The following is a 26746-nucleotide window of genomic DNA, read 5'->3' on the forward strand; positions in this document are numbered from 1 at the left end:
TTTTGGTTTGTGTAGCCCTTTATTAGCAACTAAAATAGAAGATATCTGTTGTACATCATGGGTAGTAACTGACTATACTGGAGTTTTATTATATTCTAATACAGGATCATTTATAAATGCGTTGTTTTCCTTTTTTTTTTTTTTCTTTTATTAAAAAGCTTCCACCCCTTTATCTGTTTACAACTTGCAAAACTATTCTGAAAGCTGAGTACATGTGCACAGGTCTGCGAAGAGTGCGAATTTAGGATATGGTAAATGCTTTACATGTTGTATTGTAAGGACTGTCTGCCACCATGCCTTCAGACCCATAATCTTTTCCAAAAAAAAAAAAAAATAAATAAAATCACAAAACTGTTTCAACGCCAGCCCTCTTTCAATTGTCCTAGACAAGAAAGCATTTTTAAATGAGTTGAACCTAAGGAAGGACTACACCTACTAGAAAAGAAGAGAGTTCTATTAGTTTGAGGTTTCAGTATACCCAAAGACCAGGGACTGTATCTTTGTAAGGGCTGGGCTGGGACCCCGTGTACAGAGCGTGTGCAGGTGCCATCCCTGAGCAGTCAGCGGTTCAATGGACCATCAGCGCTCCAGCTGCGTAACTCACGGAGCTGTCCTGCCAGTTCCGACACTGGCTCGACTGAGCATAATTCAAAAAGGAAAAGCTCATGTTCATTCCATTCTTCTGGAGCTCGTTGATAGCCTGAGAAGAGAAAAAGAGCTGTTTACCAAAAAAAAACAAAGATATCTGTAACATGATGGGATTCTCCAGTTCTCAGACCTCTCCATCACGCCAGAGGTCCTTACACCACTTGTGATAATCCACACACCTAAGTGTAAGCAGTCTGTGGAGCTAACCCATTCCTGTGCCACTGGCACGTCCCCCGCTGCACTGTGTACATCCATGCAGTTCTATGAAGCTGTAATAAAGAACCTTTCAAAAGAGATCCTTCAGAAACAATGCTTTCAGTTCCACAGGGAATTTATAGAGAAACACAGATGTAACAAAAAAACCCCAATGCTATTAACATTTTTTGGATTTCATTTCTTCCGTTAAGGAAAAAGAATGTACTATGATAATTTGTTGAAGTGTGACAATTGGCAAAAGCAAATGAGCAGAATTTAGCTCAGATTCACTGCAAAACTCATCATTATCTGAGGTTAAGAGTTGGATATTTTTGCAGAGTTGTCACAGTACCGACTTCTGCTGCACATACATCCCCAATATCACTATTGCTCACACAAACTTTTATAGACTCCACTTTAAAAGGCTCCTCTCTATATATATTCTATATTCTCTCTACAGACGACATTTACAGTGAATTAATTTTTTCCCTTTTAAAAAGGTTAATGTGCTTCTTGTTCCAGACTTGAATTACAGTAAAAATAAAGCGAGATTCACTCAAGCAATATGACAAATCTGCAGCACACCAGCAGTGCTGCAAAGCAGCTGTGACCCAATTTAGACAACTAAGTTAAGCCAGGTTTATGTTTGCACTGCATCACAAAAGCAGAATATGGTAACAACAAAGTACCAGTTAATCTGAATTCTAATTGTCATTAATTTATGAGTTAACAGTGCACTGCACTAATACTTACGAGGCAATCTCTCATTAAATTTGCAAGACTCAGAAATGCTGCCAGACATTCCAAGACACTCACATTAGCTAGCTAATAGCAATACAAAAATATATACATGTTTAAATAGTAAAATTCAAAAGAGTAAGTATGCAGGGAAATGGATTTGGTTGGCTTTTTTATTTAGGGCCAAGAGAAACTTAATTATTGTATTTAACTGAAATTCAAAATAAACATGGTACCTCTTCTCCCTTGAGGAACTGAAAACCCTCAGCCCTTGTAAGAGCTTATATTTGTCTATATGCAGGACATGAAAATTAGAGACCACATTGAGCAGTTGGAAAACTGAACTAATTCAAGTCTTGCCATTTTAGAACTAAGCCATACTCCACCAACGTTTAAAGCAGATATAAGCATTTTGCTAAAAGATACATTTTTCAAGAAATCAAGTTACTTACATTTAGTAATACGCCAATAGGATGTCTCCCACATATTGTGTTATGGTATTTCTTCAAGTAATTGCTAAAAGATACAGGATCTAGCTGCTCTATAATGCTCATACCCTGAAAAAGAATCGATAGCAATGATTACTTCACACATGCATAAAGAGGTGTCTATACATCACCTATTTATGACAACACAGAATACTTCAGAAGAAAAAAATCTCTATGTTGTATCACGGGTATCAAGGGAATCTCATCATATGAGCTCTAGCTTGTAGTCATCTTCCTGCCATCCCTTGCCAAAATAAAAGTGCTCTTCCAAAGCCATCCACAGATCTCTGAAGCAATCTTTGCAGACAGCACTGAAGCTCATGTTAAAACAGCTTCTCCTACAGACTAGCTGATCCCCATCTCCAAGGGTGAGAGTCTTCCTTCCACAAGACTTTGTACAGTAATAACCAGAAAAAATTTACTAAAACAGCAAAGCAGGAAAAAGTTTTGCCTCCATCTCCTCTCCCTCATAACAGAGCTCAGGGCTGAGCACTTGCCTGGGACTTCTGGAAAGCCCTAGACAGATCACCAATATACACACATGCAGTTCAAGCATACAGCAAGTGTGATGTGTCTCCTGGACACATCAGTCCTGCAGGGCAGTTGATCTGGGCTCAGCCTGGCCAGCTGCTTAGAGCATAACAGCAGAGCTTGAACACCTCTAAAGCACTAGAAAGTTGTTGCATGACAGAAACATAAGAGCCAGAAAATGATGCTTCCACTTTACACGAGGCAGTCACATATATACATCCTTTTCTCTGTCCCCAGGGACACTCATGATACCATGGAATCATACTATGAAAACAAGCACAAGTATGGAAACCAAAACCTTCCACATGCACAAACATTTGCATTCCTAAAGGCAAAAAGAATCCTACAACTCCAGATAGTCTACTCTCACTTCATCCCACAGAGAATATAAAATATAATGAAAGTAGTTTATAGCAACTCTAAATAAATTACTATCTGGGTTTTATTGTGGCTTTGCTATTTTGCCTGCATTAGACTCCATCCTCTTGTGTTTTTCCTAACTCTGAAAATTAATAATTCCCTTCACCAGATAAATGAGCTCCAGACACTCACTAATTCAGTAGGACATAAAGCCGTGCTTTTTACATGTAGGTGATGAAACAGACAGGTTTTCTTTAAGAGACTGGAAAAACCCATATACTTTGCATGGGAACAATGGAAGGGAATTTGATATCAGAAAGGTGGAGAATTCCTCCTAAGGTTTCTGCATTTGTCCCAGCCCCTTCCCCTGCTTTTGGGAAAGTGTGGGTGATTAAAGGAGAAATCATGATGGAGGAAGCTGTCAGTCTGTCTGACATCTCCACCTCAAGAGCAAAACCTCTTGAATCCTCTACAAAGGCACTGGCTGATCTGGCAGATGCACCAATTATTCAGACTGGATCATGGTTTACAGCTGGAGATTCCCAGGAGAGTCAGGGAAGATTAGAAAACAGCAACCATAATCACAACCTTTGTGCGCTTTTAATTAAAAAAAAAAAAAACCAAAAAAACAAAACAGACATAAGATGAATCCATAGAGATACATTTAGTGGAAAAATAAAACCAAAATATGCTGACCAATTGCTGTCAAGAGCTTCTTCCAGGGTCATGGAGAGGGTGTTTGGACCCCTGGCTGGTAATTACAGCTGTTATTCCAGATCTACAGGACATAAATGAGTGCCGAAAAAAATAAAAGTAGCTATTCTCCAACTAGCAGTGATTACCCAGATACCATTGCATTTCTGAAGTTTAAGCAGCATGTCTTCCAACCATCCCTTTATTTGTACATTGTACATGTCAACACACAACTGAAGAAAGCAGAACCAAACTTAACTATATATTCAAGTGAAATCAAACATGCATAAAGCACATATTCAGATCCCAAATAGTTCAGAAGAATATATTTTATCCATTTGTAAATCTTTTTACTCTTGAAAACATGAAAATGGCCACTCAATTTAGAGACTCATTTTAAAGCTGTAAGACACTGGAATACACTGGGCAGAGGCATTTGAGCATTTGTCTCAAATGAATGGGCATGGATTTATCAGAATGTCTAGTAAGCTTGTTTCAATGCACAGTTCAGCACTACAAAACATGTAGATCTATGCAGTTCATCCCAGCAAATGCTAACAGAGCACAGACTGGAGCAAATCAATAGGAAAAGGGTATTAACACATATCCTGTAAGCATTCAGCTGTACTGAACTTTTCCATCTTTTGGATTTAAAAAGCATTTATGGCAAAGGAGCAAAGACTACCAAGCTTGCTTCTCAGTAGAAAATGGTGCTGAGGAAACATTTGTCAGGTTGTGTTATTTTTCTAAAAAGCAGGAGTATGAAGGTAACCATCTTCAGTAGTCAAAATAATTCAGCTGGGCATGGTTTAGAACAGAGTTAAAACACAAAAGCCCCACATAATAAAAATGCAAACTATGGCACAGTTCTGTAGTTTATCACATGGTTATTATGGCACCACATCAAAATTGGATCTCAGTTACCCAGACATTGTAAATACCATCTACAATATCCTGACACAGTGCACAGAGTCTTGGTCTTGCATTATGCCCAAGCTAAAGAAGCCTTCCCAGGTTGAGGCACTGTGGAAGGTGCTGGCACACTGTAGCAGCACTGCAAAAACCACCAAAATTCAGTGGTTCAGAGACACCTGAGAAGCCACCATGTTCTGCACATCCTGCACAGTAAGTGCTGGCTGTTCCTGCACAGCTCTCCTTAGCACCTGCATTATCCTTCCCTTTCAGCATTACCAAATCACTCAGTTGACTTGAGTGAGACACAAGGTTTCACAAATTGATATGAAATGAGCAATCTGGCACTGAAGGCTGAAGCAAGCAGCCTGTGTTTTCTGCCTTGCTTCAGTCAGAAACCAATTGTTCCTCAACAGCTTACAGAATACACCCCCACTTGTGCTTAAAAAGATGGTAGATACCAGGTTAGGATACAAAAATTATTGCACATCAGCTGCTCAATTGTAACTCTTCACATGAGGATTCTTCCCTAAGGTACCCCTGTAAACCATGGGGCTGTTTACTCCTTTCACCATGGTACCCCCAGGGGAACAGAGCAATCACATTAACGGTTACCATAGAGAAAACCAAAATTTTTCTTTTCTTTTTTTTTTTTTTTTAAATGCTGGAGTCTAAGGGCTCTAGCTTAAAATTTTAACAGTTGCCAGGTTAGTCTATCTACAGTGTCCTGAGCATTGAGTATTGCTTATGCACCAGCTAGGAAAATCACTGTGCATTTGTACAATGTCCAGGCTAGATAAGGCAGAGACCACTTTCTTCCCACAAGAGCATTTTTGAGGAAGAGTAATTTCATCCCAACCCAGCACAACTTCCTGCTTACAAAGCACTCAGTTAACTGCTTTCTTAGTTATATCCATTAAAATTATTGGGCCAGTTTTGCAATAGCAGAGTTTAAAACCTCTGATAGTTTTAGTCCAGTTTTCTGTCTTAATACTTTTTCTTCTGTGGAGAGGTCTAGTGGTCACAATAATACAGGCTTCATTAGCATATTAAATCACATTTGAAAATTCAATACTTATCTAAGGAAACAAGAAGTAGCTGAGTGTGACATACACAGCTGAATGAATTCCTTCCAAAAGTGTGAGAAGTGGGACAGGGAGATCTTTGTGGTCCTGTGGACAGCATCCCAAGCATACCCACAATACTGCTAGAAAGAAATTTCTGAAATTCATGCAAAGCAAAACCTACTCTGTACAGAGTTTGAATACAGAGTCGTATGTTCACATATGGCATGATATAAACAGGCAAAAAATAACCACAGTTTACTGGTCTGAAGCATGTTTGCTTTTCCAGCAAAATTGCAATTTCAAAAATATTTTCGTATCTATTCATGAGTAGATACTTTCGATGTTACAAAAAATGTTATTTGCTTTTAGCTTAATAACTTCCAAAAGAGCAGGTGCAACGTATTCACTAAAAGTAATTAAATGTCAAAGTCCAGTCTTTTTACAAGCTTTCACCACAGAAATTAACAAAGGCAAAATAATGTTTGCTAATGCAACTTAATCTGCTCTCCCGCAAAAACACTCAGAGCTGCAAATCCTGGGACTCTGTAGAAAAACACTTGTCTTTACAGAGAAACCTCTCAACTGAAAACAAGAATTATGAAAATAGGGATAAACAGAAAGAGGGCAAGTTATTTACTGTTTCTATTCCAGCAATGAATTGTAGGAAGAGAGGTTAAATATGGATACACAAAGCAAAAAGCTCCAGTGATCTCTCCAGCAGATAGGATTTACTCCTTCAAGACAAGAAAAAAACTTAACATGCCCTGAATAATAAAAATTCTCTCTTCTAATGTGTTTTACAAGTTACATAAATGATCCAAACAGTTTTAAAACAAACTTAAAGGTTACTTATTTCAAGAAGAATTACTTCTATTCTGTGACTTATGCATAATCTTTAATGTTAACACAGTTTTTTAATTTAAAAATAAACTCTTGGGTCCCGTGGCTGCAAAGAAAATGCAACATAATTGGCATCATGATCTTTATACATCCAGAGCTCCTTTCAGCCATTTTCCAAACCAGAAATGAAGTATGGTCTATTCCTTTTCCCCACCACCTACTACAGAGTGAGGGGCTGGGGGAAGAAAAATTCCACAGAAACAGTGACTTTTGCTTTCTTCAGCAATACAACCCCCTACAGCCTTTCCTCCTCAAAATGAATCTTGGTGAAATCATCAGTATAATCACAATCTGTTTTGATATGCAGGTATCATAGCTATCAGGCCTAAACTACCAGAATACTCAATTCACAGCTCTTATTACTTCTCCAAAACATAACAGGGTATATGGACAAGAATTACATTACACTAGGGCATTTGAGGTAGGCAAACATGCATTTATTCTCATAAATTATGCTTACTGCATTATACCCAGAATATACTGTATGCAGTCAGTAAAATGGAAGGTACCAGCTAAAAACAGCAGCTCAGATCCTGTAAGGGTAAACGAAGGAAAAGTATACATTCCAGAAAAAAAGCTAATCTGTAATACTTTAGAGAAATTTTTCAAGTGTTCAAAGAAATGTACAGGAGAAATTTGTTAGTTAGTTCCACCAAATCTGAAAACTTACCATTTTATCTAGGTGCTCAATGGATCTATAAATTTCTCCTTGGGATTCATCATAGTAACTGTAACGGAACCTCTGACCTTGAAACAAAAATCATGTATAAAATAAAAAAGGGAAAAATCGTAGCTACAACACTCCCTAGTACTTACTAAATAACTGAAACTCTAATATCTGTAAAGTACTAATCTTCATTTATTATATACTTTTTAGGTCCACTGAATAAATTCTAGGGCAATCACCAAAGCAGCAGTGAAGTCAACACATGACGGGCAGCTACATTCCTAAAGAAAAACCTACTATGTGAACTGACAGTGCAGTATCAGTATTTAATTGCCTGTTGCTTCCTTGGAATCCAATTGTATAAATCAAAAAGTAAAGCAACATTTTATTTCACTACCCCTCTTGACAGTCAACCCTGGACTCAGGCTACTTCTGCTTGCACAACAATACTCACAGTAAATGGAGGTTAAAAGATAAAGTACAGGATAATTCAGTGAACAGTTCCAGATGGTTCATTAGCCACAACAGAACCCAAGTCATCCTTAAATATATCCACCTATTCCACAATTCAGAGATGAGTAAAATATACCCTTAATTATGTAAGTTGATTAAAGATGACAAAAAGGGAAGAAGGTCTGTTGTTGTGTAACATAAAATGTATCTTTCTGGAGCAGTGCCTTTTCCAGCTAATACCACACACTTAAAAGAAAAATAAAGTATTAAAGCAGGACAGAAGTCATTGCTTCTCAAGTCTTTACAGCTCTAGCTGTATAGCCACTAGGATGAACCAGGATAGCTCTGTGAATTGGCATAAATTCTTCATCTGCTATCTTACCCAGCAGTAAAACACACAAAACTTTATTTCCATCAGAGGGATGCTGCTATGTCCAGTGAATTTTACATAAGTTTTGCAATTTGCTTTGAGGTGCTTAAAAGAAGAGTAAAAAGAGCAAGAAACTTCAGACACTTATTTCATTGTAGAGAGATGCATATAAACCCACATACCTTTACCATTTATTTCCTCCACTACACTGAAAACACATTATCATATTAGTATTTTTCCTCTATTGATTCAGATTAAAACAAACCAAGCATTTTTACCTTTACAAAGGTATTTAATTTTCAAAGGTACATTACTAAAAATTAGTATGTTCAGTGTTTAATACATTATTTGATAATCACTACAAAATATTCATCATATAGTTATAATGAAGAGATGTGCAACTTACCCCAATGGCAAAAGTCAGAAGAAACCACAAAGAGGTTACTAGGATCAGCTAGGTATTTACTGAAGAGTTTTCCAAATTCCTGCTCTTTTGACTCACTCAGTGCTCCAACCAACACAGGAATAATAGTAAACTCATCCTTATGGCTTATAAGCAAAAGAAAAGACATTGTAATTCAAGTAACATCTGAAATTTTTTCAGGGCTTGCTAACTGAAATTGCAAAATGTTTTAAAAAGCACTATTCAATTGAAGATACATTTGATTTGTTATGGTTGTACTAGGAAGTCATTTTAAAATTTTAAACTACTTCAGTTTCAGAAAATAAAACCACCCCACCTCCAAATAGTATTTGTCTTCGCTGCAAAGTAAAAACACCAGGAAAAAAAAAAAAAAAGACAATGAAATCAGCAAAAAACTAGGAATGAAGTTTTCCCTGTACAGATGCTGCACAAATGTTGGGTAATTTTCCGAAGATATGAAGATGCTTAAGATAACACCCAGATGTATACTGATATTCCAAAGAAAATTACAAGTACTGTGGAAGAAAAGTTAAAAATTATTTTTAAAATAAATTAAAACAAAAAATTCAAAAAACCACACTACAAATTGACAAAAATTATCACCTTTAAAGAAAAGCTACTCAAAGTACTCATCTGAAACAGCAGATGCAAACAGAACCCTGATTTCAAAACTAGTATTAGGGCTCTAAAGCAACTTAAAATACCACAAAAAAACACCTGTAAGTGCTTGAACTTCTTCTGGAGATGCCTTGCAAAAATAATTAAAAAAAAATCAGCTATGAGAAGGATTCATGAAAGCATGTCTAACAGCTGTATGAACTTGTTCATAAGGTGTGCTCCATTTTCATCATACAGGTGTTTGCTCTACTCACAGTTCCTGTTATAGCAGCTAACCCCAGCTTCCAACCCTCTCCCCCTCAGAATTTTTACTGGGGGGGATGTGGGATCATGATTATTGTACACCATATATACCATAAAGGATATTATTACTTCCTACTGCATTTCACATGTGGTGCATTTAATGCACATAAATTTTTTGGAGAAGTAGTAATTATCCCTAGTACCTTTCCATGGCTTTAGCAGTGTAAGGCAAATGCATTTCAATACTGTGTTCATCTTCATCTGTCTGTAGGGACATACGCTCAAACATTCCAGTCTTCCACAGTTCTCCATAAACTGAAATGAATTCAAGATTAACTTTTACTACTTAAAAAAACAAACCAAAACCAGAAAAAACACAACCCTCCCCCCAAAAAAAACAACAACAAAAAAACCACCTCCCCCCCTCACACCCCCTCCCCAGTACTGTAAAAAGCAGGCTACAATTATCTTTATCAGAACAACCTCACTGTAACAAATTACTTGCCTCCACAGGCTGTCATCATAAACCACTTGTTTTCAAAATACATTCAGGATTAACTTTATGTTCAAGTCAGTAGGATATAAACATAATTTATTCATATAAAAAAGTGTGTTAAATCAGTGACCTCATTAGTACATTGAGAAAGATTTTCAGTTATGATACATAAGTAACACAAATAAACCATTTTTAGACATGCATGCATTTGCCTGGTCAGTGAATTCTTATTTTCACAAACTACACCATTATATGTTTAAAAAAAAAAAAATGCTGATCAGCTGAGCCATTACTGGATGTCTTACTATTTCATACAGCTCATTACTAACTGAATCATGAAATCTAGAGACAGCAAAAACTGTTTAAGTAACCCATGCTTATAAATTTTTCTACTCTCAAGCATGCCTGGTAGTGTACAGAGTCATCTCTACAATTTGAAAACTGTCCACTGGATGAAGAATTTGATGTAGGGCAGTGCCTCCTTCTCCACTCCATGAAGGAGTTCTAAGGAAATTTCTGCAGGCATTATTTAAAAAGCCTGAACTAGCTTGCTTAATCAGTCATAACAAAATAGCAATACCTTTGTGCTATTTAGCCCTTCTGAAAGGAGATACTGTGTTATTTAGGTATACCTCAAAACACTTGCAAGTCAGAACGTCAGATTTATTTTCATAGCACCTTTAAGCTTAGTCTGAAAGACTGGTATTTTATGAGCTGACAGTTTGAGTTCTGTAGGTTCTCTGCCAGTAAAAAAAAAAAACCAGAAAAAGTCCCATGCAATAATGTATCCAGATAAAAGCAGCTTTTGCTGTTTTCCTATTATAAAAAAACTCAAACCAACTAAAGCACAATTTTGTTTTCAGACAGAATACTTCACAGAATAATGCAGCAGGTGTGCACTGGGCTATTATTCAAATGTAACACTTCAAATTTGAGATCCCTTTTCAACATCATTTGTCACAAGGCACACACTCATAATGGACAAGGCAATCAAAGATGGAAAATTCTTTGCTTGCAGGAGCAAGAGAGATATTGAGGTTACAACAGAGCAGTGCCTGCAACCACCACCACCTTTCAGAAGGCAGCTTTAATTGCAGTAGAAAGATACTTGTACGCCACTTAAAAGCAATGAAGTGCCCAACAAGAGAGTCCTCAGCACTGCAGTATCACAGCTAATTCTTAAGCCTCAGCAATCTTCAAGATGTAAGCTTTATCATGCACTTACTCTTTTGGTCAATTCGGAGATCGTACAGAGGTGTTCTATAAATGTCCACACTGGAAAGTGCACATCGGGAAAGGGGCACATGGTGGGAAGGCCCGAGAATGAAAATTTTTCGGCTACAACAATTAACACAAAAGCCCACAATTTAGACAACTGCAATTTCACAGAGACCCGGTTTAGAGTAAGAAGTTCAATAAAAGCACACAACGTGATACTCTCTTGTGTAAAACACCAATAGAGTTTTACTCTGCTGTAAGACCACAGATCAAATCCGTGGCCTAGCCTTGCTTGGTATCTCAGAAATGATCATGAGATACATTCAATAATGCTTCCCACAGCCTTAAACCTCTCAAGCAGGTTATCTAGCAGAGGGCACTCATCAGCCAGAAATCTGTCTGGACTCATTTGGAGGCTGAATGCTGCATTATAGCCCCTCAGTGCAGATTTTTGGATTGTCTTCTTGGAGCAACACAACCTTCAGTTAAATACCACCTTCAACTCCTACAGGTACACACCCTCAAGTGAGGATTACTGATTTATCATCTACTCAGAGATTTTCACGTATTTACTCATTTAGCCTTACTTCAGTTTTCACCAAATTCAACTCCTGTCATTCTCAAATGCTGTTTTTATCCAGCTGTTGCATCAATAGGGACATGGACCTCCACAGCCACAGCTTTAGCCAATACTGCAAACTTTCACACCTCACCATGATGGTACTTCATCAAGTCCTCAGTTCCTGGTTCTTGATGCTAAGGATCTCCTGATATACAGGACTTAAAGAAAAAAACCCTATGGGAAATTCAGCTTTTCCGATTCAGGATCACACCATCTTGCTTCTGAGACTGAACTAAAGGGGTGGGAGACTTAAAATTTTTTTCTGCCCCCCCTTTACATGAGGAGTGCTAGACTAAGTCACACTGACACAGTAAAACTTTTTACAGAGCTCATAGAAACCAAATCTCCAAATGTGCAAGTGAAAGGTGAATGACTGGCCAATTCTGAACATCACATGTGGTAAAATAGCAAATGATCCAGAAAGTTTTATCAACTCTATGTCACTGAATAGAAATTTTAGAAAAAAAAAGTTAACTGTAAGTTAGTTTCACTTTGTTTACAGTAGTTTAGAAAGAATTGTCTTTGGAGAGCGATTATTACACAATCTCCTAAGCAACTGACAGACATAGCCATTTTTTATTTTAACATTTCAAAACATACATTTTGGAAATGTTTTATATTTTTCATCTAAATAAAATGTTGCAGGAAGTACAACACGTAAGAATTATATTCCTTTAACTGAGAATAACCAGATTCCTATTTTCAGAGGCACTATAATAACATGCTGGTTTGGGGGGAGTTTTTAAATAATTTTTCAAACCATCTTGCTGTTAGAAACAAAAGTCCATTTAAAATTATTACAGCAAGTAACTTTCACTAATGTCAAATACTATATACACACACTGGTCACTTTCTCCACAGCAGAAGAGAATCCAGGTAGCATTCAGCACACAATACTGCACTAAAACACCAATGCAGAACCATGATCAAGTATTTTTAACATACTTAATAAAAAAAACAAAACAAAAAATCCTTCCTACCTAAAATAAAACAACAAGAACAAACAAATACACCCTGTGACCAGTTAAAAAACCAAACAGGTTGGGTTTTTCTAAAAGCAGTGGAACAACGAAAGCAATAAAGCAAATGTTACTACATGCAAAAAGAACACCTTTAACCCCAACCTTCTAAAAAGTTAGTAAACAGTAATTCTCAATTTTTTAAAATAGTGCTTTACATTTTCAACAATACTATATTTTTTTTCTTTTGCAACACCCAAAGAATTTGAACATTTATCATGTTAAATCAGAAGGGATGCATAAAAACCTGAAGAGTACAAAATTAAAGCTTGAGTACTTTGAGGTGTAAGAATGTAAAAGGAACATTCAGCTTCTAAGAAAACTGCAATGGCATTGTCTTACACTTTGAATAGAAAAACTTACGTAATATTAGGGTCCACTTGTTTGTAAGCATGGGCCGCACAAGATCCACAATAGGTATATCCTGCATGGCTGCAAATCAAGGTGTACAAAATGTTAATGTTAAATATTGTTTAAAATCTTGATATTGCCATGAAATGTCAGTATCTTAAACATCATTTGTCCCAAACGAGGTAGAAATAGTAAGAGTGATACAAAAATAAACTCCTGAAACAGCTAAAAGCACTGTTCCAGTAATGAATGTATGGGGGACATACTCATAGAGGAACTACCAGCAACCATGTACTTGAAAGTTAGTAACTAAGCCTCCAGATCAAAGCACCTTTCATTACATGTAAAGGATATCAGTAGGCACAGGACACAACTGTACATTATCAGAAGCCCATGATAATTCTATTTGTGCAGCCAGGGGACAAGGGAATTGCAAGCTGCTGGAGAAAGCACTGAATACAATGATAGTAGAGGAGTCTGGCAAAGAGAGACCACACATTACAGCAGCTAAATAGGAAATAAAAATGCTCTGTCGTTGAAGAAGTCCTCAACAACAAACTGAATAGCTAGAGGCAAAGTAGTGAAATGCAGCATGGCAGCTTTTAAAGCAAAGAACACAATATATTCTTTATCATCTGCTATCACTCTGGCTTGGAGCTGTTCTTGACCTGTGTTCCTGTGCTCAAAAAAACATTCATAATTATTCTCATTATTGGTTTTAAATATTAAGACCAATTCCTTTCAAGACTGTTAACAACAGAACAATCAGTTTACAGTGCTAAAATGCCAGAGAATGTTCACTGCCTGGGGTCCCAGGCCAAGTGGAGGAGCACAGCTCAGTCACCCAGCACCATGTCCACAGCAGAAAGCCAGGCCCACATCACACAGTGCTGGAGCCACATTGCTTCTGGAGCTCATCTGGGAGTGTCTGTGACCCTAAGTCAGTAGTTATAATTCCTTTTGAATATGCACAGCTGCAGCTTTTCAGATGGTCTTTTAATATGATGACACTGAGAACGGTACATGCACCAAGTCCTGGGATATAAGGGATATTTGAAGACACAAGCTCCATATTGACAGTACTGGAGGATTTTACAATTATTTGTATGTACACATACATGTGTACATATCCACAGAATGGCACCTGGAGTAAGTTATCCCATTATCCTGGGGTTTGACTCATCTGACTCACTGTGAAGAGCTCAGGAAGGCTCTAACATAGATGCTAAGGGGATAAACAGGACACTGACACTTAATGAAGCAGCAAGGCACATGACGGTGCCACCAGAGCCTTCTGAAAGGCTCCCTCTACTACAGGCTTTTTCAATCTTTCACAAAAATATTATCAGCCATATCCTGCTTTACAGTTGGAAAAACAAGTGCAGAGTTAATTAAACAATTTGGTGAGACCACAGGAAGACCTCCAGTTTTCCTGAAAAAAGAACCCAGATTGCCTAATCCACAGTTGAAAGGCTCCTTTCCAGACATTCCTGTGGGAAACACCAAGGCAGATTTGGGACTATTTCTTCTACTATAGAATACTTCAAACATCATGCCAATGCTACATCAGCACAGGAAAAACAATTTTTAAGGTGCTTTTTCTGGTGTTTCCTTCCAACTCACAATAAATTGGAGTGACCAACATACTTTTCTTATTACATGTCTTGGCCATCTTCAGTAAACTAAATTGTACCTAAAGAGTTTAGATGATCCTTCTCCTGTGGACAAAAAACTCCAAACAGAACTAAACTAACAAATGTAAATTATTTTGAACAGCTGAATAGTGTTTCATGACTTCTGTTTTTTCCAAATTTTGATTTGGAGGTGATGTTGCTGTTTTGTTTATTTTAAGGGTTTTTGGGTTTTTTTTTGGGGGGGGGAGGGAGTTGTTTTTTTAATATATGTAGCTGTTCTATACTAGAAGTGTGGTGAAAGAGCTGTCATCTTCAGAATACCACTCCAATACACCCCTTTTCTGTCTCATGGGATTACAAGTCAATGTTGTATCCTCAGTCCAACAGCAAAAGCAAACTAATCATACACCAAAATGTGCACAGATTTCTTCCATTCAATGCCATTTCCAAAATACTTTGTAGAACCCATCTGACATTCCTTTCAGCTAAAAATTAGCTTTCACCAGTTTTCAAAATCACTCAAAATAAAAAAGCATTTAATTAATCAAAAACTACTAAAAATGGATTTCAAACTTACGGTGCAATGATGGCTCTAGCAGGTCTCTTTGTGGACTGTACTTGAGAAAGCCAACCTTCTAGTTGAGCATTCAGCTGGGGTCCTATGAAGAAACAAGGAATAAAAGAATCTAAAATACCTCAAGAATTAACAAACCAAGTTCAAAAGTCCAACAGATTTAAAATAGTCTTAAACATTAAACCTGTGTTCAAATCTAAAAAAAAAAAACAAAAAAAAACAAAAAAACATGGAATGTTGAAGGTTAAAATAGAAAAACTACCACCTCCTAGTCCAGGGAGTTAATTTATTGCACATCCAAACACACACTTACTGTTGCCATCTCATCATTAGACAGGATAGCTCTGATCTCAAAGGAGATGCAAACAGATGATTGATAGATACTGAGAGAGGCCAGTATGGGAAGATGATGCCATAAAAGTCCTTGCACACTGACAAGTAGCCAGTGGCTAAAGTATTTAGTCCTTCACATGGATAAGAGCAAAACACAAAGCAGGCTGTAACCTAGAAGAACTATAAATACACAAGAAAAAAACCGAGATGACAGGGTGCTTATGCTTTAACAACTTCCAATCAATAAACATATACTATAAGTAAGTAAACTTCTTGGCTGCATTAATTTTCATAGTTGGTCAATCCAATTTTTTTTTTTTTTTTTTTTTTTTTTTTAACTAAACCCTGTACCTCAACAAGTTGCAAATATGTTCAATTAGCTGACTGGTGGTAAAAATGCCTCCTAGAAATACAACATTAAAAAAATATATATTTTGGCTGCTTCCCAGGACCGGAAAAAAAATTAATCTAAAGCTTTTCCTGAAAAAGCAGCAAGTCTGGCAAATACAGTGCAATGTTCTTTATATTAAAGAACACAAAACAAACCTTCAAGTAAAGCTCATTCAGAAGAGAACACCACATGTACTTTTTTTCAGCTGACACTATGCTTTAGACAGAACTGGGTGGTGCAGTAAGCGTTTTTTCTTCTATCATGCATGTTGTAGATTATTGTATCTTCCCATGCAGCTGTAAAACCACCAACTGCCAGAAAAAGTCAAAAACAAATTAAATACCTGAAACTGTTTTTCCAGCTATGTTCCAAAGAGCCCAGATCTCAAACTGACAGCTCTCCAAAGAGCTGACAAGAACAACAGAGAACTAGAGCAAAAGTGTCAACTTTGTAGAATCCAACCAGTCATTCACCAGTACCAGTCAAAAAGCTTTTTCACAAACCAGGGTGGGGGAGGTGTCAAAGCCACCATTTTTTTATATAAAACTTGAATTAATGTGTTCCATGAAAAAAACCATGACTTCTATGTTTGAAAAAAAACCCTACCTTCTTACACAAAGAAGATAAACTAGCACAACACAGTTTTTTCAAGTCTGCAATCATCATGAATGCCTTCATTGCTGTGTATAGCCCTGCTGTAATACAGTGACTGAAATGATTCAATCATCCAAAAAACCCAACACAAAACAAACAAACAAACAAAACCACCCTACACACCAATTGCTTGGGGAAATTACCAGCAGGAGGGACATGCAAGAGAGAAAAGGATAATGACATCTTAGAAAATAGAGCCTGTTGGGGGAAGCTAAGTAAAGATAAATAGATCTCTATTTCCATTCTTTTTCTAAGCTACTGGGAGACTAACAAAACAGTATTCTATAACAGCCTTACCACTTACATATATATATATATATATATATATATATAAGTATATATATATACATACACACACACACACTTAGGCATGAAGGCTACTTTGACTTCCTAATTTTCCCCAGGTATGCAGGAGGATAAAATACTTTCTGAATGAAGCTCTTTAAGAACACACAATGTAGTAATTTTTTTCCCCAAACACTTCCTGCCCTGGGACTTAAATAAAATACTTGAATGGCCCACCTGACCCTTTCTTCTCAAAGATCTACAGGCAACACACAAGCCAAAACTCTCAAGTGAAGTCAGAGAGTCTTGTGACTCTCTTCCCCAAAGCCCAGTGCTTTCCCTTCCTTTGTCCCTTGCTAAAGAAGGATTTTTGATTAAGAAGGTGGTTAAGGCGATTTGTCTTTGGTGAAGACAATTCAGGTAATTTGCTGAACAGCTTAAAGGCAGAGGTCAGAATCTCTGGTAATTTCTTAACATTCCACGACTGTTCAAATCTGGTCAGAACTTCTGATCTTGGTTCAAAGAAGCAGAGTATGATGCTCAGGTTTGCTTTTTCTGCTATCACACACCTTCTGACAGTACGTAACAGATCTGTATGACCCAACAGATGAAACCTGTGTTTACATAAGGTCCAGACAATAAATCTGCTTTCCGATTTTTTTCCCTGTAATGCAACTACAAGATGCCTTTTTAAATCATTAACTCCAACCTAATGTCTCCATATCAACTGATACTTGTTTGTACTATTTTAATAGAACACGTAATCAAATCTGTCCAAAGGACCAAGGGCAAGGGAGAATGCAGAGTAAAACATTCCCCTGACCTTTTAGCTAAAGAAGAAAAAAAAAAAGAATGAAAAAGCACCCACATAAACTTAGAGGAATGCAGCCTACCTAAAGCTTCCTATGCTTACAAATACATTAAAGGAGATATTCTAAAACCATAATTTTCCTTTTACCTAATTAGCATCAACTTTTTGAAGTGTAAAGAGAAATCTTTCACCCAGTTTCTCAAACATGACAAAGCCTAAGGCTAAAGTCAAAATATTTGAATTGGATATATAAAATATAAATAAACCTACACCATCAGAGTAGATATGCTCTGCCATATGGAATTGTATCATAGGAGATGAGTTACTTCTTCATGAAGAGCTCTGTAAATTTTGTTCATATGTGAACCAAGATAAATTGGAAAGAAGTCTTTGCAAACAGTCACCAAGATAACTGCAGTAAATAACCATCTCCTTAGATGAGCAACAGAGCTGCTGCCTGTGGATCCTCCTGCTCCTCAAACCACAGGTAGAAAACCCAGCTTGAGAAAACTGGCAGGATGAATGCAATGGAGTTTTTAAGGCTAACTCAGACTGAAGGGCAGAAAGCCCTCTGGATTCAACAATCAATAATATTCAGCATCAATATTGTAAAATCAGACTCTTTATAGATTAAAGGATGATTAGGTAACAAATTATGAGCTTCACTGAAGCAAATACACCAAGATCTGCATTTCAATCCTATGAAGCAAGGTATAAATATAGGTATGTAACTAAAGAATGCTGACATTATCTGTGGATATTTCATATCCTGTTTTGTTTTGGAAACCGGCAGAAGTTAGGACAAATTAAAAATAATTGCAAGCAAAGACCAAGTTTCCACCTGACAAATTTATGAATACAGCTGGAGGCAGTGTTTATTCAAATATCTCACCTAAATTTTTACAATCAACGTTATCCCCTCACATAGCACCAGAGGAAGTAAGAAGGAATCCTTACACATTAAACACATGCCAGTGTTACCCAGTGAATAATGACACAAAGGCATCTGATAGTCACAGGCTCAGGCTCATCACCTCAGTTTACAGCTGTCAGGGTCCAGGCTTTGTGAGTTGAACCAAACCAGCACATTCTTCCCAAGCTGACCTCCCCACACAAGGCTGATGGGCTAACATGCCAAGTCTCAATGCAATATAATGGGAACTCACTCCTGTCCCAGCAGCCACCATTACCAGACTGGTAGGGAAGATGCAATGCTTGCTCTGAATCCTCAGCCTCAAAGAATGCTTTTTTTACCTAAAGATCATAAGCCTCAACCAAAATTCAGAGCATCACCAGCAAAAACTGCTCAGGTCTCTCTTGATTGCAGATGTACAGCACTTGGAATAAAGCAAGTGATGCCAGAGCACACTGGAAGCAGCACTGCCCTCCCCAGCTTTCACACTTCTAGAATCAGCTTTTAGTTATCTGCCCTACAGAAGCCAATTTTTTTTCTGAACCTTACTCTTTTTAACCTTTTACCCATCAGTTAGTCTACACCTTGAAAACACAAAGGACTAACATGGGCCCCTTTTGAAAAAAATCTGTTTCTCCCTGCAACAAAAGCCAAATCCTTGCATAAAGAAACCAGTTTAACTGTGCAAAGACCAGGCTGTCAACTCAACTTGATGGGTACCTTCTCTACTGCTACCATCTTCCAATACTGAATACTGAAAAAACAATGAAATCAGCCTACAAGCAAAGCAGAAATTTACTTATGCAAACTATAGGAGGGGGAAAAATTAAGATACTAATAAAGACTACACTGATGCTACATAAAACTCCTATTATATACATTTTTAGACAAACACAAAACAGCAGGTAATGCTTAAATGGAGATGAATAAAACTGAAGGTACAACAGAAACATTGAAATCTGATTTTGTTGCAGCTCTAACTTGAATGTCCCAGTTTTCCACTATTCCATTAGCTCTTTAATTTCCTTTAGTGAAAGTTATGAGGAAATAAATAATCAAACTGTCCTGCCACTCATTAAGAATATCAAGCAACATGCACCTATCTAGAGTTATGAAATACTTTAGCAGTCATTCAGAGATCCAAACAAACAACTTTCTGTTTTACAGCTTTGAGAAAGTTATTTTGGCTCTGCTACATGGCAAATGTAACCTGAATTTGTGAAAGTATTCAGTGATATTTGCAGGCTTCTTAATAATACCAGGACTACACCTAATGTGAAGCTCTTTTTTCAATTCCAATTGTACAACAGTAGCTGAATCTACAGTCTTGACTTCTATCATTTTGGCTCTGACCTTAAGTGATTTAGCTAGAAATAATAGCCTGGGAGCTGTATTTTAAAATTATTTCCATATACTTTTGCAGTACACCATGTTAAATAACACAATCTACATATGAATATTGTATTCTGTGATTAATTTATTAAAAAGACAGCAATTACATATCAACTTTATGGGGAAAGTGTTTTAAAAAATATGGAAGACCAAAGGGGGAGAAATATTACATTTAATGTTTAACACTGAAAAGCAAAGACTATAAACTTGTAAGACACTATGATTAGTTGCTCACAGATTGCAAGGTAAGAACTTAAGCTAACAGCTGTATTTGCAATGCTCCAGCTAACATTGCAACATTAAGATTTCATGATCACTACATCAATTCTCCTACTACTGCAGAAAGCTCCTTTCATGTCGACAGAGATCATGTCAAAGTTTTTTCTTATTTCAGTGACCCTCACACTCTTTTTACATTTTTCTGAATCCAGTTGTCCATAACCATCTACGAACACAACAGTTGATTCATTACATTTATGAATGACCTATCATGAGTTAGTCCAATCCTGGGGAACACAGCAGAGTTCTTGGCACACCAGAGTTAAGCACTTATCATTAAGACTCTTATGATACAGTGATCATCTTCATCAAGCCCCTCATCTCACAGAACACAGGATCCCACACATTAGTTTCCTCTAACCACTTGAGCTGCTGCAGGGACTCAGATCCAACACACTAGAGAAGGGTTTCTGCTCCAGGTTCTGGTAGGATGCAGTCACTCTGAAGGTCAGGATAAGACACCCCAGCAGCAGCATTTGTCCTCAGAAACCACGGGCAGCAGGCCTGGTGAACAGATTCCACACACATTCAGCACCACCACAGCAGAGCAGAAACAGCTGTAACCCATCTACACGCTTTCCCTGATGAGAAGTTCCAGCTTGTGCCAACAAAAACACAAATGCTGGGATTAAATCACAATAATGAAAATGGACACTTTCATGTCACTCTCCTGGGTTCCTAAGCCCCAGAGGTGAAAGTGAGAAAATCAGACTGCTATTGCACATTGAAACTGGCTACCTCAATGAGCCATTAACACAGAGTTAGTAGTGGGCTTTGGCATAAAAAAAAATTAATTAGTATTTGTTAGAAAGGCAGCAAAAAAGCATTAATGCAAATCTTACTGGGAATTATTGAGTAGAAGAGACTGCAAATATGCTAAAATAGTGGCCAACTTTAAGAGCAACCATTTGCATACAACTGCCCTTTTATTTATATTCTGATCAGCAGAAGTTCTTGAAAGTATTATCCCCTCCAGCTGACCTAGACACCATCAGACAGACAAGCAGACAAGCATCCCAAAGACAAGATCTGAACATCCCTGACTGCATGACAAGCAGTTATTTGGAAGTTCTGCCTTTTCTTGCCCAAACAAGTTAAAAGGCTAATCCTCATACGTGCTAGCAATGAGATGTCAGTGCCTCCCTCCTTTGGAGTCCTTGTAATTACAAGTCAGAGCAGCAGAAAACCAACACAGAACACAGGTGTATCATCAGATTTAAACTCTCTTCAAACATTAATGTGGAGACAGACCATTTGCATGACTCATCATAAAAAGGCCAGCTTTGAAGACATAAGCAGAATGGTCTTTTGTGTAGACACAGCAATTATTCTGCCAACTTACATTTGCATCAACAAGCATACGTAAATTTAGGTTCTCCTAGTTCAAATGACTTGGCACAGGCTACCCAGAAAGCACATCTGATCATTATGGACTGTTCAGGAAAGACAGAGAAATAAGCCATACCTAACACAATGACAAACACTTTTTACAGGGCAAGTTTCAGATCATGTAACATTGTTATTCACACACTTTCAACTCAATATAACTCAGGTGATTGGGAATAGCCTACTAAAAACCTTCAAGTTTTGTCTGTATCAGTATGCCACCGACTGGGGAAAAGACGAGACAAGAATTCTTATCAAAAGCTTTAATAAAGAGTGGTACAGTAATCAATTATCACTTCCAGAAGCCAGGCAAGGCAGGCCAGCTGCCAGAGAATGAGCCATGTTAGCCACCCTAGTGTCTGACATCTGACTTGTACTGGCATTGTATACAGAAAAAAAGATGCACAAATGCTAGTGTTTACTTTCATTTCAAGAACATATGATTGATTGCTGGCAGAAGTACCCAGCACTTACAGGGTCTACTCATAGAGAGGAGTAAATCATGAGATAGCATCTGCACCCTGTGCCACAAATAGTTCATGCTCAGGCTAGCATGTCATTCCCGTTATATTTCAGCTGCTCCTTTTGTATCTAGGAATGTATCTGTCCTGCATTCAAAGTCATGGAAAATGATGTCATTTTTGTTTCAAGTTGTCCCTAATCTTCCTCTTCCCCCTGCTGGTCAAAATCAATTTCTCAAGAGGTCTGTACATTAGGTGGTTGAATCAGCTCAGCAGGAGTGGGACTTTCTTCCAAAAATAAATCAAAGTGTAATATTTTTCACTGCACAATGACACTTCTTTTTTTAAACAATCTACATGACTGCAGTACAACAAGGTGATAATTTTATTTCAATGGTATATCTTTATCTCATTTTTGCAAGTGTTTTAAGCAGCCACCATGCAGCAGGCTACTAGATGCCACATACCACTTTTTACATTTTTAAAAGCAGACATGTGGATCAAGGTCTGCAAGGGAAAAATTATTTAGACCAGTAACCTACTATCAGTAAAGGTCACAGCACTGTTTCATTTTGGAAGTTCAGATGTAAAGCTTTCCAAATTCAGCGCTGTGCTAAGTCAGAGAAGGAACAACTGACCAAAAAGTCTTGACTGTTAGTTTGCTGCCAGACAAGTGCTCCAGGGTCCACATCTAAAGTCAAATAAGATGTTACACAGACTGATGTGGAACGAATATGAACGTTCCCACACCAAGAATTCCAGAGAAGATATGATTATAATTTTAGTCAGACTTTTCACACCAAACTCAACTTCAGAAACTTTAAAAGCAAATTTCTTAAGCAGCATTTATTTACAGCAGTACACTATAGATGAAGAACACATGTAAAGTTTTATGTTAACAGCACAGTGAGCACATCTTCCCCTTGCCACCCCAACAAAGTTGTTTATAGTTAGATGTGACATTCTAACATATGAACATGCCTGGATGTGCACAATTGCACAGCCGGTCTCACCTGCTCTAAAATGTTAATTAGCATCATACAATTAGGTGATGCATTCAAACTAGAATCTAGTGCATGTTTATATTTTCAAAGGCAGAAGCTAAGCATTGCATATCCCATAGCTGGAGAAAATAGGGGAGCAAGGGTGTACCCTCAGCTGAAGCAGCTGTTGCCCAACAGAAAAGAGCAGTCTCTTAAGACAAGAAAAGACAAGAAGTGGTGGTAAACCACATACATTATGCTGACCCTCCATGGAGGGTAGTAGCTCCCTCTTATTTTGGCTGTGGCTTCACCTTTGATATTGCTTCCACTCCTGAAGTGCAAAGAAACCAGCTAATCCTGTTCAAGGATACCTTTCTGGCCACAAAAGCTGTTCTGCATTCTAGATCCATCCTTTGCCCTCTTCCCCTTAGGATGGGTTTTGCTCCTTTCCCAGGACTGACTTCTTTAGTCAGATCTCACAGATACAGTTTTTTAAAGCATAGCAATGGGTGCTCCACCTTTGCAGTCAACAGCACACCCCCCATCCCAAGCTAATCCAGGATACCATGCATCACGCTGGTATTTTGACATTTTACCTTCAGGTGCCAGGCATCTCAGGATAAACTGCCCCTTATAAACCTCATCCTCACACAGCCTCTATAAAACGCTTTCATACGTTATGATTTTGAACACATTCTTCAAAAATCATGTTTCTCATTCCCCCTCCAGGCAGGGTCATCTTAATTATGGAGCCGGATGAGGGTTTCCAGGACATCTGCTTGCCCAGTGTAATCAAACTCAGCTCTGCAGAAGGAGAGCAGTTTTCAGGAAACAGGAAGCTTAAATGCTAACCAGTTTATATATAACCCAGCAAATCACTTCTGGGCCGAGACAGTAAGCACGAAGAGAGTAGGTAGGAGGACTTGACAACACAATCCCCAGAGAATCACAGGAACACACTGAAGAACTATCACAATTCAAACTCTAATCCCTGGCTTAGCTCCATCCTCGAAGCTATGCATGTTGAAACTATGTGGTAAAATCTAGACTCTCTTCAAATAGCATGGTTGAAGAAACAAGCTTATGTTACGTTTGAAATAGCAGCTCACGTGTGAGTTTGGCCTAAAATACAGGAAGATTTTAACCTAAGCCTATGGAAAACACATTTGTTTCATCTCCAGTTTTGATGGACCCTTCTAGATAGCACACAAGAATTGGCTTCCAACCAACAAATAACAGGTAGCCCCTGTCTTGCTGAACAGGGAGAATTCCTGCTCTCACATACCCTCCCTAAACAGCACAAGATAGTTCTGTAATAAGAGCTCCCTATGCAACATCAACCTCTTACCCCACCACACACACTGCAATAGTTAGAATTCAACTTGTCAGAAGTACAGTCACCACAACTTGTTACAACATGATTCAGTCTGTTGGTTTGTTTTTTTTCATGCAGTGTAAGAGTCTGAGCAACCATCCCACACCTCCTCAATAAGCAGTACCCAGAGGGCTACCCAAAAGCAACAGCAGCAACATGCTTCTGGATGTCCTCTTACAGACAAGCAGTACTGGCAAAACTAGTCATGCAGACTTTGCAGGGTGTAGTCTAACAAAATTATGCACTGAATTTGAGTAGAAAGCAGCTAAACACAGTATCTATGCCTCTTAAATGAAACAAACTAGAAAACCTAAAATAATTCTTACTTGGAATATCCAGCAGAAATTTGATATGAAGCCCAGCAGCAAACAAACTACAAAATTTACGAGAAAGGTCATCTAGCTGTTCTGCATCACAAATCAATTTTATGCCTTATTCATAAATGAAAATATAAATAGCATGAGCAAGCTGGGAAGCATTACCACAAAGTTGCAATGTTTTGATGCCTTCACATTCATTGTGAACCTCTGACACGGTTTTGTTTGACTTCTGTAAACAGGGTACTACCTACCTCCCTTGACTATTTGAAACCAATGGTAATTGCAAACTATTGACACTGGATGAAGATTTGAGAACAGTTTTGTAGTGGACAGAATAGTTATGTTTGGAATACTGAGCTCGGAAGGAAAACAATCATTCTTCTATTGTTGTCTCAAAACTGCCTACCCCCCATGTGAAGCCCAGCTACTTCTCTCATGGTCTACAGCTTCCTGTGTTCCTCTCTTCCCTCTATTTCTTCCTTCTCAATTTTTGCCTAAATACTTTGTTCATTTATTTGTGGAGGAGAGGGGAAACTGCATCTATTATAGCCAAGAGGGGTGTATGACTTTTCTCATCTTGTTCTTTTAAATATCAGTTTAGGATCCTAAGCCTCTCTCCTTTTTAATTTGTTCTGTTGTTTCTGTTTGCTTTTTTTTTTCTTTTTATTGTATCCATTCCCTCCCTTTAAGCTTTTCTTTATAACAGCTGCTCGTTCATCTAAGCTTGTTCACCTGCAATTTTGTAATTATCTTTGCTCCTGAGGCCAGTAAAAGACCATCCCTTTCAAATCTCCTTAACAGCCCTGAAAATAGAAATATGCATCCTCTCCACAGCCAATTGCTGCTCCAAAGCCCAAACAACCTTATTATTGAATCCACATGCTATCGAACCACAAAAACCATGCAGGTTTTTGTCTTTTCCTTGGAGGGCAAGGGGAGCAGTAGTCCTCCCTCCAACCCACGTCTTGCTTCTATTCCTTTTTTGCCAACACTACAATTTAAAATGGACAGAAACCATTCTTCACTACTGTGCTTTATAACTTTTCCTTACTACTAGAGAAAGCGCTCTGAAAGAAAAGACAGGAGCTCATTTTGGACTACAAGAAACGAAATAAGCTTCCTTATTTCACCCCACCCTATCATCTGCCTTCCAAACCTGCAAGACACCCCTGATATCCTGTATTCTCTCAGGGAAAAGCCGAACCAAAACAACACAGTAAAAAACAAACCAAAGGAACACCAGAGCACTCCAAAACACCGAAACCCGTCGGTGTTCTCTCACACCGATTCCGCGCTACACTCGGTACGAAGCACAGCACTCGGGTTGGTTCCACCGCCGGTGCCTTCAGACGTGACGGTGCTGTGAGGCCGGACAGGCACCCCGGGAGCGGTGGGGGTGAATGATCCGGCCTTGGCCACGCTGGAACACCGGTGGGGGACAGGCCGAGAGGCACCGCTGCCCGGGGGCGGGCTGCCGGACCGGACCGGAGGGGATAGCGGTGTTCGGCTCCCCGCTACGGCCACCGATGGCACAGCGGCACCCCCATCCCCGGCTCTGCCCGCCCCACCGGCTTCCCGGGCCGCCCAAGCTCCCCCCAGCCGCTCACCCGGCCCGGGACGGCCACGGCCTCCAACCCTTCCTCCCCCTCCCCACCCGCGCCTCGCCCGCCATGTGCCGGCCGCGCCGGCGGGGGCGGGGCTGGCAGCCCCTCCCCGCACCCGGTACCGGCCGCGGCCGTGGCCCCCACGGCGGAAAGTGCTGATTCAGCCCCCGCCCCCCGCGGCGTTGCGGGCCGCAGCGCCGGTACCTGAGGCTGTGTACCAGCTGCCGGCGTGGCTGGCCTCCCGGCAGAGCACCCGGTTGGACATCTTGGTGCCGGAGCCGCCTATGGTGTTCGGGGGAGGCGGTGGGGGACGGGCCCGGCCGCGGCGGCGGCGCTGC

At 38.8% G+C, this 26746-nt stretch overlaps 1 protein-coding gene across 2 annotated transcripts; it reads right to left on the reverse strand.

Annotated features, from left to right (window-relative positions):
• On the reverse strand, positions 1 to 26746 carry MEMO1 (mediator of cell motility 1). 2 transcript variants are annotated; one of them, XM_071739138.1, is made up of 9 exons: positions 26613 to 26746; positions 15225 to 15306; positions 13026 to 13094; positions 11029 to 11141; positions 9511 to 9622; positions 8429 to 8571; positions 7203 to 7279; positions 2034 to 2138; positions 1 to 700 (listed from the first exon to the last, which is right to left on the reverse strand). In XM_071739138.1, exons 1-9 carry the CDS (start codon positions 26671 to 26673, stop codon positions 569 to 571), a joined length of 894 nt encoding a protein of 297 aa, XP_071595239.1. In that variant the 5' UTR covers positions 26674 to 26746; the 3' UTR covers positions 1 to 568. The 2 variants fall into 2 exon arrangements, with proteins under 2 accessions (XP_071595239.1, XP_071595238.1); XM_071739137.1 differs by lacking the exon at positions 26613 to 26746 and adding an exon at positions 26470 to 26493.

This window comes from Heliangelus exortis, chromosome 3 (genome assembly GCF_036169615.1).
Source record: "Heliangelus exortis chromosome 3, bHelExo1.hap1, whole genome shotgun sequence".
Taxonomy (NCBI): Eukaryota; Metazoa; Chordata; class Aves; order Apodiformes; family Trochilidae; genus Heliangelus; species Heliangelus exortis.

Excerpts from the sequence above, each read along its gene's own strand:
- MEMO1 (XM_071739138.1), bottom strand. The coding sequence starts at position 26,673 with ATGTCCAACCGGGTGCTCTGCCGGGAGGCCAGCCACGCCGGCAGCTGG. Across the intron at positions 11,142-13,025 it reads CAAGTGGACCCTAATATTAC|CCGAAAAATTTTCATTCTCG; the intron begins GTAAGTTTTTCT and ends TAATTGTTGTAG. Across the intron at positions 2,139-7,202 it reads TTGAGCACCTAGATAAAATG|GGTATGAGCATTATAGAGCA; the intron begins GTAAGTTTTCAG and ends ATTCTTTTTCAG.